Source organism: Aquila chrysaetos, chromosome 1 (assembly GCF_900496995.4).
Source record: "Aquila chrysaetos chrysaetos chromosome 1, bAquChr1.4, whole genome shotgun sequence".
Lineage (NCBI taxonomy): Eukaryota > Metazoa > Chordata > Aves > Accipitriformes > Accipitridae > Aquila > Aquila chrysaetos.
The window spans coordinates 3,044,352-3,055,859 of NC_044004.1; the positions used below are offsets into that span (position 1 = coordinate 3,044,352).

At 55.9% G+C, this 11,508-nt stretch overlaps 1 protein-coding gene across 2 annotated transcripts; it reads left to right on the forward strand.

Moving 5' to 3' along the window:
- Positions 1–98: 98 nt before the first annotated feature.
- MAVS (mitochondrial antiviral signaling protein) lies at positions 99–8,264 on the forward strand. Of its 2 annotated transcripts, none has more exons than XM_030021487.2 (7): positions 99–167; positions 942–1,071; positions 1,192–1,366; positions 1,765–1,997; positions 2,425–3,010; positions 3,916–4,070; positions 4,595–8,264. In XM_030021487.2, exons 2-7 carry the CDS (start codon positions 955–957, stop codon positions 5,279–5,281), a joined length of 1,953 nt encoding a protein of 650 aa, XP_029877347.1. In that variant the 5' UTR covers positions 99–167; positions 942–954; the 3' UTR covers positions 5,282–8,264. The 2 variants fall into 2 exon arrangements, with proteins under 2 accessions (XP_029877347.1, XP_029877336.1); XM_030021476.2 differs by having other exon boundaries at positions 127–167; positions 654–1,071.
- The last annotated feature ends 3,244 nt before the right edge of the window (positions 8,265–11,508 follow it).

Sequence of the window (11,508 nt, forward strand, 5' to 3'; positions counted from 1 at the left end):
GGGGGGGGGGGGGGGGGAGGAGAAGGCGGGCATAACCTCCTCCGTCTCCTCACGGCGCCTCATCACCGCGACGGGCGTGCGCGGCGCCCAATCAGCGGCGGACACGGACGGGGGTGGGCGGGCTCGGAGCCGTCCCGGGAGTGCGCGGCGGAGGCGGCGGGTGCAAGGTAGGCGGTTTGGGGACCGGGCCCCGCCGAGCGGAGACCTCCCGGGGGGGGGGGGGTCTGTCAAGTTTAACTGCGAGCACAAAGTGCTCCCAGCGCTCCCCTGGGAGCGGGGAGGCCGGACGGCGGCGGTGGTGGCGTGGTGGGCCCGGTGGAGAGGCCAGGCGGGGTCCCGCCGCAGCCTGCCCCTCCCGGGCCGCCGTTATCCCGGGGGACGGAGCTTTTCTTCCCTTTCCCTCCGCTATCCTTTTCCATCGGCGAGAAGCCGCGTCTCCCGGGGCCTAAAACAGGCTCCCAGCCTCGGCCTCCTTCGCCCGGCGTGACCCTGCGCCGCGACGAAAAACCCCCGGGGCTGGGATCCACCCGGCCGCAAAGCGGATGGGAATAAACGCGGGGCGGGCAACGGCAGGCGGGAATTAGGCTTGTGAAAGCAAGGCCGAGAGCTGAACTTTAACCTGAGTGTTTTTTCTTTGCTTGTTTTCCACCCAGGATTTCCCCCTGCGCCGATTGCTGCGGCGAGGTTGAGCGTCAGTGCCGAGGGGCCGGGCTCCTACGGAAAAGCCCGGGCTCCCATGGAGAAGCCCAGGCCCCTATGGAGAAGCCCAGGCCCCTATAGATTAGCCCAGGCCCCTATAGATTAGCCCAGGCCCCTATGGAGAAGCCCAGGCTCCTATAGATTAGCCCAGGCCCCTATGGAGAAGCCCAGGCTCCTGTAGAAAAGCCGAGCGTTACCAGCAGCCCTCCGCTCACGTTCAGTTTCTCTCTCTTTCTCGCCAGGGGCTGAGCCAGGATGGGTTTTGCCGAAGACAAAGTATATGACTACATTTTGCAAAACCTCAAGAATTTCAAGAACATCCGTGTGGCGTCGCTGGCCGATTCCCTGAGCTGCCTGACTGACGCCGACAGAGTAATTCCCTGCTTTCCCAAGTCCTGCTGGGCTCCTTCCCCAGCGTAGAGCTCAGGCAATGTACAGCTGCCTTACCTCTAAGCCAGACCCTCTCTTAGATGCCCTGTGTGTTTTATTTAGGATGAACTTCACACCCGGGAGGAAATGCGGGGGAGCCAGGCGACCGTCTATAAGTTTTACCAGCACCTGAAGTGCCGGCAGGGCTGGGTGCCGGATCTCATCGACGCGCTGCGCCAGAACAACGCGGGGCACCTGGCCGACGAGCTGCAGCGCGTATATGACAGCTGGCAAGCCCGTATGTAGCCTCGTTGTCTCTGGGTGCTGCCCTGGGGGTCTGGTGGAGATGGAGACCCGAACCACGTCTCCTGTTGTCCACCAAGCAGCTGGGCTCTCTCCCTGCCCTGGCTTCCCAGGGTGTCTGGCGGTGTCCTTGGGGTGTCCCCAGAGATGTCCCTCACCCCGGTGATGTGCCTGAGGAAGGCGGGTTCCTTGTTCGAAGGTGCTTGGGTTGGTGGTGGGCTAGGTTTCTCACCTGGAGGGGAGATGAAAGATAAATGAAGGGGTGCTGTGGCCTTGGCCAATGTGGGGACAGAGCAGGGGCACATGAGGGGCTGCCTCGGCCCTGTGCTCATCCTCTGCCTCCTCAACTTTTCCCCCAGTGTCCCTGCTCATGAACTGCCTTGGCTCCTCCAGGTTCCCCGGCTCCTGCCGCCGCCTTCTTCCCTCCTGCGGCTAGCGGCGCCCGTCCCGATGTCTCCTCCGTCGGTGCCCAGATGCCATCCCCGGGGCCGAACCCTGCTCCAGGCGCCCCGTTGACTGAGCAGCCGCGCCGAGACCTGCCCGCTGGCAGCCGTCCGCTTCTCCTGCCCAGTGCTGCCACCGCCACGAGCACGGACCTGGATGCCAGGGCCCCGGTACAGGAATCGGTGAGCGGGGCACGCATCAGATGGGGACACAAAGGTCCCTTTTGGACCGGAGTGTTGGTGCTGTGGGGTGTGGGGAGCCCATGGTAGGGCCAGGCTCATTCTTGGACACCCCAAGCAGCCTCTGACTTCTGATCTCTGCTGTGTGCTTGCTGTGTCTGGCATCTGATAGCCTATATATGGCCCTATAACTGCTCCTCTCTCCTGCTTCCCCTCCATGGATGGGAGCGCAGGGTCCACTCTGTTAGTCCGGGCTCTCCTCCACAGCCCCTGACCCCATGCAAACCTGCGAGCTGTGCGGTGGGTGCTGAGGAGAGACCCCCTCATCGCCAGGCTTGTGTAGGTCACTGGGTGAGGGTTTGGGGCACCCCGGTGGTCCCAGACCCCGTCATCCTGGCATAGCAATTTAACACAGGTCATTTCTTTCCAGCTCCCCAAAAACCTGGAGCAAGAGAGTCTCCAGCCGCCTCCTCTTGGGAGCGCAGCCTGTGATGGAGCGAGCGATGGGCACAGCGGAGAGAAGCGTTTCCCGCACCCCATCGAGGCCACGCAGGTGGCAGTGGGGACCCCCGGGGCAGGTAGCGTGGCCGTGCCATTGACTGCCCCCCCTGAGCGGGGCCGGGACTGGCTGAGCCGCCAGCAGCACCCGGTGTGTGTGGACAACGGGTGTTTTGGGAACGCCAACCACTTGCACCGTGGCGCACCGGGCTTGGGTCTGGGCAGGTCACTCCCGCCGAGGTATGTGGGCTCTGCTCGCAGCCCCGAGCAGCCCAGGAACGAGCCCGAAGAGGATTTCTATGCCTCCACTGAGTCACCCCCAAGGCTGGAGGAGGCTGCTCGCAGTGAGGGGCCGCAGCCCCCAGACTCACTGCCAAAAAAACAGGTTGTGCCTGGCTCCGAGCACGGTGAGGCTCCGGGCAGCTTTGTGGATGTGCGCAGCCCCCTCCTTATACAGCAGCAGTTCGATGCGGAGCAGAAGCAGGTCGGGAAGCTGCGAGAGGACAGAGGAGATGGAGGTAGGTTTCCTTCCTGGCAATTCTGTGTAGCCACCATGCCAACAGGGAACAGGGTTGAAGGTGCTGCCGGACACCTCTCCTGCTTGTTGGTGAGGATGGAGAGTGGCAGAGAAGGTGTGGGCATGGGGTACAGCCCTGCCGGGAGGCCATGGGGACCCTCCCAAAGAACGGTGGTAGCTGTGGCTGTTGGTACAGGACAGCCCAAGGTTGCGTCTCCCTTTGTGACCCATGAGCACTCATAGAGGTGTAGAGAACAGCTCTCTGCTGTCCTCACCCATCTCCTCTCCCATATCCTGGGCCGCAGTGACCTCCTCCAGGCAGGGAGCGAGGTTGGGTTGTGCAGAAATCCAGCCTGGCTGCTTGTCTTCCCCTGGTTTTCCCTCCAGTAGTTGTTGCTCGCTGTATTTTGGCACAACGTCCTGACCAGGACTTGGCAGAGGCACTTGCTTCATTTCCGATGTAAAATGACCCAGTTAAATGCCTCTGCATCCCCATTTCAGCAGCCTGGGGTCACCCTCCTCTCGAAGGGAGGAACAGATTGGGGGTGCTGGCTTGGCTGGTGCCCTCTGGTTTACCTGCCAGGAGAGCTCATGTGCCACAGCAGAGCCAGGGCCACACGGGCAGCACATAGTGGTGCTGGGTCCTCCCCTTGTCCGACCTTCTCAGCTCTGGGCTGTGCTGTGGCTCGGGTCCCTCGCCCGTGTCCTGGACTTGCCCCAGGCTGCAGTTGCCGCTGCTGTGCAAATTAACACGGATTTGTGAGGAAAAAGATGAAAACCTGTAAACGCAGGCGCACAACCTGCCGTGGAAGTGGGAGTATCCTGTTGCAGCATCCCTGGGGAAGAGCAAAACTCACCTTTTAGGTCTCCTGATTAATGCAATACATTTTGTTTTCTCCCTGGCAGACACTCAGATGGAAACAACCATCGCAATCACTACCCCTGCGTCCAGAGATGCTGCCCCATCCTGGGACACCTCCCTGAAGCCTCCTGTACAAGAGAGGAAACTGCCTGCTGGGGAGACGGCCAGCAGCACCCCCTCCATGCTGACGAAGGAGAAAGTAGGTGACCTTTCCCATTGCCGTTTGCATTTCATTCAGGTCCTTGTGAACTCCCCCTGGTTGGGAGATTTTGTGCTGCAGTGTAAGATTTTTTGAGCTAGTGGCGAGTTTATTCAGGGCTTTTTTCCCCACTATGTTTGTGTCCCCATCCGAATGCTATATTTTGGAGCATGGGAGAAGGGAACCAAGGTTTTTCGGGCTTTGACTCCTTATTTCCTCTCCTTGACTTGCTAGTCAGTCTCCTGGCTTCCAGGTGCCTGCTTCCATCCCTCTCCTCGCTGTTTGTCTCCCCCTCCTTTCTTCCCATATTCCACCCGAATCCCAAAGGCTCCCTGGAGCCCCAATACCTCCCTGCCCCGCTTCCTCTCCCAGCCCTGGGAGTTACCTGTGACCCAACCTCGCTGTTAGTGGCTGGAGATGTGGTGGTTAGCGCAGAAGTGGGCTTATCGTGTGACGTGGGTGCCTGAGACCAGGCCAAATGGGTGCTCCCCGTAGCACCCAGCCCCTCTCGTTGTCTCCCAAAGGTGCTCCCGACCTCGGCGGACCCTCTCCCAACTGTTGCGGGAGGCTTTGAAGGCACATCTGGGAGGACAGCATCCCGGGTGAGCTCTGCCATGAGTGTCTGGGCATCTTGCAGCAACGTGGAGAGTGATGCGGAGCTCAGCAAGCCAGGCATCCTCCTCTCCGTGGCTGGGGAGGGCCCAGAGGCGTCCGGCAGATGCCAGAGCTCTCAGGGGCCCAGCGGCCCCTATTCCGGGGCATCCAATAGGCTCACCTTCAGCAGTGACCCGCTCATGGTTAGCACAGATAGCTCGAGCTCAGGAGAAGTGCTCTCCAGAGTCTCCTTGGGATGCCCGGCTCCAGTGGCTCATGAAGACCCTGGGGGAGAGGAGGCAGCTGGAGCAAGCAGAGACTCCTGTCCGCCTCCGAGCTGGGACAGCACCTCCCTGGGCACCCACGAGGTCCGCGTGGACCATTACCCACGCGCCCAGCTCAGGGCAGACAACGACCTCCAAGATGGAGCCGGTCCCCTTGGAAATTCTCAAGTTTTTGACTCGAGCAGGGGCCATGACACTGCGACCAGCTCGTCTCAGGTCAAAGTCCCCCCAGGGGACAGCAACGGACCATCCCTGCCATACATCGTTCCAGCTGTGGGCATCGCTGTGATTTCAGCTGTGGCATTTCTGGTGTATGCTCGATTGCAGAAATAGCGCTGGAGTGGATGGGATGCCATGACCGTCACTCAGCCTGGGCGATTCCTCTTCCTAGCAGGAATTTGGCCAAGGTGTTTGAAGCCTGAAGAGCAGTGGGGGGGGGGCACAGTAGGGACGTTGTTAAATCTCTTTCTGGAAGGTTTTGCTGGAAGAGGCCTTGGTTGTGTGATGCTGTTGGGTTTGGGTCTGTTCCCCCTCCGTTTCCCAGCCATCTTCTTGTCTGTAGCCTTCTCCTTTTACACCCACAGAGAAGGTCTCATTCAGGGAGTGATCCCTTGAGTCAAAAAAGAAAGTCCTCTTGGCAATCCTCCACATCTTCCTTGTTTGGTCCCAGGAGGCCCCAGGGAAACATGTCCTGGTGGTCCAAAAGGTGACCTGCACCCCGGTCCCTCTGGACAGTGCAGTGAGGACAGATTTTGCAGACATCCTGTAAAGGCTCCTTATCTCGGCTTCAGAACATACCAGAGGGTCTGTGCAGCAGCCTTCACCAGGTGCCTCATGTTGAATTTGCCTTACTTGGTGTCCCTGGCTCTGCTGCTGGGACCTTTGCTCATCTCTGCTGCTCCATTCCGCCAGTGCTGGGTGCGCAGGCAGGACCCCAGTGCAGTAAGTCACACTGCCTTCTGCTCATTCGTGACAAGAGACACTCCTGTGATGAGAACACGCCAGGCCAGACCGTGTGCAAGCTGTCCCCTCTCCCAGGAGCTGTTGTCCCACTTTGGTGCTTTTCTTTGGAGCATCCTCCCCTGCTCCTGAGGGTCAGGGATGGGCTCTGGGGTCACTTCATGCAGCACTGACACCCTGGAGATGAAGCTGAGGGTCAGGAAAGAGCTGCATCTAACCAGCTTTCTCAAGGATCAACCTCATTTCACCCCCCTCCAGCCAGGGAAAGTGGGATTATGCTTTAAGAGGAACATTTCACACAATGCTAGCATTAAGTGGACTTGGTCCCACACAGGATTGTTGAGCGTCTTTGATATTCAGGCTGAATTTTTAGAGCCTGGCTAGGAGAGTGGATGTAGTTCTCACTTTTCCCGATACCTGGTGCTATGGGATAGGAATATAGGAAACTTGCGTCCAGGCTGAGACACAAATAGGATTGACTCTGCATGCTGCAGGGAGGCCACATGCGGTGGTTGAGATGCTCTGGGTTATCTTGAAGGTCCCATTTAAAATTGCAGTCCGTAATTTCCCTGCTATCCCCAGGGATCAGCTTGGAATGTGAGGGGATTGGGCTGCAAGATTTCTGAGATAAAATCCTCAAACCCAAATAAATATCCCCAGCTTCCCCCTGCCCAGGGCAGCTTTTGGGAGCAGAAGCAGCCCTGCTCAGTCGCTGTTGGCATGCATTTCTAGCTCAAGGCAGAGTTCAGTGATCACCAACTGTGCTGCCCACTTCTTCTGTTTCTGTGGCTACAGGTTGTTCGCCATCTCATCTACTCCCTCCCAAAAGCACAGGGGCACAAAAGTAACAAAACTACTTTTTTGTAGTTAAACAGTTATTACGGCTAGAGGATTCTTTTTTTTTTTAAGCTCTAAAGATGCCAGTGCAGACTTTCAGGTGTTCCCACCCTCCCGTGATTTGCTGGGGGGCAACAGGGGAGCTGTTGCAGGAGGCAGGACTGGGCAAAACATTTGTCGATCTGCTGGTGGATTTGCACAGCAGAAGGTTCGTGCCATGGGCTGGCATGGTTTGAATCCGGCGAGCCCACAAGGATGCCATGGGCTTTAAACCATTGCAGCGGCCTGGTGCTGGTGGCTGGGCTGCACTCTTAATCCAGGCTGTTGCTTCTTCCCTGCTTTACTGTGGGCAGTAACTTATTCCTCCTGGATTCCCGCCGTTTGGCACAGCTTCCCGAAATACGACCTTCCTGCTGGCAGGGGAGCAGGAGGGAGATGAATGCCCCGGTGCCTGGCTGCAAAGTGCAGCCATCGTGCCCAGAGCTTGGCCTGCGCTGGGAAGGGTCCGTCAGCCCTGCGACGGGGCGAACGGCTGCTCCTCCCTCCTAATGCTTTCCCTTTGCCCAAAAATACAAGAAGTGCCTCCCTTAAACGATAAGGACAATAAATATGTGCAATAGTGAGGTGTTGGTTTTGATCTGACAGGGCTGCTCTCTAGGTGAACTTGAGGTGCTCATTACTTGCTCGGTGCCCGGTGCTTTATCTGTCAGAGGAAGGGACAGTGCTTTTAAATACACCTGACTTCTACTGACCCCATTTGAAGATAACGTGGTGACTTGTCCAAAATCTCCCGCAAGCAGGGAAGAGAACCCGGGATTCATCAGTCCCCAATAAGATGGTTTTTTTTCCTCAGCTTTCGTAATTTTGTCAGTGAGGGCTTTGTAGAGACCTGTCACTTCCCTGTGAAAGCTGCAGTTTTGAGCACTAAGAATTGCTCTTTATTTGCAGTGGGTAAGGAAATGTCCCCAAATCCTTTCACCTTGTTAAAAGGCTCGTGTTTACTACTGAATATTGCACCAAAATAAAGCAGAATACGTATTGTAAAGCAGAGTACATGAGCCTGCATACCCACACTGCAGAATCCATCCCAAAATTCATTAAAGAGAGGGGGCGCGTGCCTTCTCGACACGCTTTCTGCGTGATTCAGAGGATGTCCGTGAGATCCCAAACCAGCAGCATCCATACCAAGGCCCTCTTCTCTGTTGCTTTACCTGCCTGCAAAATTCTTCACATATTTTCCCACTCCTTTTTAGCAATGGCTTGTATGCTTTGCCTTTTCACATCAGACTGCTCTTATGAAACAGCTGGTTTATTACCACTTCAGACTCGATAAAAGCATACATTCAGTTTTCTGCTGTGAAGTGCCGGTGTTTTCACAGTTGTAATGTAGCACTTTAAAAGCATAATCAGCAGGTGAACCTGCAGGAGGGAACTGTGTCCCCGCACATCTTTTAAAAAAAGAAAAAAAGCCTTTTACTAACTGTATAATAAAATTGTTTGCCACTTCGCATTCAACTTATAAGGTTGCCATGTGTGTTTGTAAGATGAGGGGGATGCATCTGAGCTTTTGAAGCCTCTGTGGAACAAGGAAAGTTTTCCCACAGATGTTGTCTGGAGAATTAAATCACCTAACTTACCTGCTTAGGGAGTGGAGGCTGTAAAGAAGAATCCAAACAGCCCTCCTCTGCTTTTCTGGGGAGGCTTGCAGCAGTTCATGCACCTTGGTTTTCCTATTTAAGAAGACAGGTGCTTTTAGAAAAGGCTGTTTGTAGAACTTTTGCCATATACAATTCCAAGCAAACTCCATCCGTGGGAGTTGAATGGTTTCCCTTGCTGTGGAGCTGCGTTTGGATTTCTTGGAGAACCCTTGCCTGCGTATTGAGGAGCGTCTGCCAGAAATTCATCTTCCTCGCCTCTTCCTCCTCCTTGGCCTGCCCCTGGGCAGCCAGTTCTGGTAAGACCCTTGCTTCAATCTTAGGAGTAGCATGCTGAGCACTTAGGGGTGACACCTCCTGTTCCAGCATCCCAGAGACTAGACTTGACCTCCCAGGGTTTGGGGGTAGGTTCAGACAGTGCCAAGAACCACCGACTCTGCGGTCCTCTGGTGAAAGGGGCAGATAAACCCCTCTCTCTTGCTTACAGTGACGTCTGGATCTGTGCCAGCGTCTTGAGCAGGAGGTTTATGAAACCATTGCTAGAGGAAATGCTTTGAAGGGCGCTACTGGCACAGTGACACAGTGAGACTGAGGCCATCAGTCCGTATCAGGAAGAGGGGGACAAGATTTGGGGACAGTTTCCAGACCTCGTTTCGGAGCGAGCACAGGTCCTGGTCTAGAGGATGCCCACCATGGCAGGTCATAGGAAGCCCAGAGGGCAGGTTCGAGATGAAGTTGGGGAGGGTGTTTCTCAATGCAGCATATAGCTGAGCTGCAGAAGTTGTGTCCTCAGGATGTTGTGGTTGCCAAAGAGGAACTCGACCAAGTTCTGGAAAGAGAAATGCACCAAAGGCTTTTAAGCAAAGGTCTGAGCTGCAAAATGTTTCGAGCTAGAAGAGTGTTTGGGAGCAATAGGGCTATAGGCAGCTGTGGCTGAGCGGTGGCAGGCTGGGAGGGAAGGGACTGGATGTAACCAGGTGCACACCATGAGCAGATGTGTGCTGAGGTGGACAGTATGCACCAAGCCCAGCACACTGCTCACACTTCTTGATGATCCAGATTCTCCCAGATTGTCTGGTTCAGTCAGATCCTGGGATCGTGCACAGAAGAAGTAGCTGGGCCACCTTTGCCCCGCTGGGATCAGCTCCGGCGTGCAGGCAGCAGCAGTGGTTGCTCCCCAGGTACCGCACCCCATCTGCTGAGCAGCTTTGGGCTTGGCCTGACCTGCAGAAAAGAGATACCAACGTCACCAAACCCGCCCCTGTGCCCGGCTCCGGCTCAGCCTGCGCTGGCAAGGGAGCCCTAGGGGTGAGCTGGCCTGCGGTGTACGCCTTTTGGGGACAGGCAGGAAGCTTTCGAGCAGCATGAAGGAAACAGCCCTTTTCAGTAGCATTACATGCGCTCCACTCTGCCTTTTAAAGAAGAGGCTCCCAAGGGCTCTGCTGTGTATTCACAGCTGAGACATCCCACTAGCTCTCCTCGCTTTCTGCTTTCCCAGCTAGAGCTCTTGACTTATAACCCAGGTATATGAAACGCATTCAGGGTTTGGTATTGACAATACTCTGAACTTCAGGCAGCGAAGCTCAGCGAGTTTGTTTTTTAACAAAATGAAGGCAATGCTTTTATGAAGAAGGGTTATTTTTCTTCAGAAAGGTTATGCTTCATCTTGTATCAGCACCAACACCATTTGTATGCTTTTTGCACTTGCCCAACAGGATATTAAAATTATACAGACTAAATCTGACCAATCCCTTTGCCCTGTTTTCACCACAGCAACCAGAATTCAGCAAATTCTTAGTGAAATTGTGACACCTTTTTTCAATGTCGGTCACTTATCCCTTTGGTATCGAATTAATGCCTGAGGATTGTGGTGAGCTGAGATTAACACGGTGCAGGTGAAGAGCACCATGGGTCACTGGGCTGCAGTTACATGCTTGGCCATGCTCTAGGTATGTTAGACATCAGTTAACATTCCACCTAGGAACCTCCGTCTTGTTACAACGGGAACTGTTACGGCATGATATAATCTGGGAGTCAGTTTTTCTTCTTGAATGTCATCCTGTTGATCGTTGCTTGCACCCCTCTTTATGGTCACCTCAATTTTTCTGCTGCCTGGATGGCTACTGCTGCAGTTGTTAGCTCAGCATTAATAAATATAGGGTCAGAGTTCAAAGAACTGGATGTGTCAGCACTTAAATTACATTGTGACATATAGGGGAGCCCAGGATTGGGCCTGAATGTATCCTGAAGCCTTGACCCTTGCTTCATTGTCTCTCCTCCTAAACCTCCCCTCTCCGTTCCCATTTTGTTGTGTCTGTCCTTTCTACTACGCTTGCAAGATCTTTGGAGAACTTGAGTGTTTTGATCTGCCCTCACTGGAAGAGGGAGTTTGGGTCCAGCTTCATCTCTGAGGCCTCATGAAGGGGAGCGGGACTTCTTTCTGCTGTTCGTCTGTCTCTGTAGGAGGGAAACCTTAGCTCTCCGCAACAAGGCCGTAGCCCTACTAGTTGTCCTCCAGGACATGTCGAGCTCAGAAACATCCGATTCTGTTTCACTTCACATTTGTGCCTGTAACGTGGCCCGGAGAGGCAGCCTCCGAAGACGCCGCTTTCAAGCACGCCTTTGGGACAGAGCGTCCTCACAGGCAGCGTCGGCGGCGGCAGTCTTGAGCTTCCCAGAGACGGCAAATGAAGGAGAAGGGCGAGTTTAGGAGGTTTAGGCCCCAGGCCTCAATGGCCCCAGGCCGGCCTGGCCCAGCCACCGCGGGAGGGCCGTGGCGGAGGCCGTGGGGCGCAGGCCCGACACGGTGGGGGGCCTGGGGGCCGCAGAGCCGCCCCACAGTGAGGGGCTGAGGGGGGGCTCGCTATCTGCATATGCAAATCGTATGCAAAGCAGTCGTCCCGTCCCGTCCCCCCCCCCCCGGCGCGGCGCGGCCCGGCCCAGCCCAAGCGGGCCTACTGCGGTCTTCCCTTCGGCCCCTTCCCGCGTTGCCATAGTTACCCGGGCTGTCAATCAGCCTGCCTTCCCCCGCCCCGCCCCGCCGGACGCCTCACATCATTGGACAGCTGCCGTGTCATTCTCTTTCCGAGGGAAACCCATAGGGCAACG

Excerpts from the sequence above, each read along its gene's own strand:
- MAVS (XM_030021487.2), top strand. The coding sequence starts at position 955 with ATGGGTTTTGCCGAAGACAAAGTATATGACTACATTTTGCAAAACCTC. Across the intron at positions 1,072-1,191 it reads GCCTGACTGACGCCGACAGA|GATGAACTTCACACCCGGGA; the intron begins GTAATTCCCTGC and ends TGTTTTATTTAG. Across the intron at positions 3,011-3,915 it reads AGAGGACAGAGGAGATGGAG|ACACTCAGATGGAAACAACC; the intron begins GTAGGTTTCCTT and ends TCTCCCTGGCAG.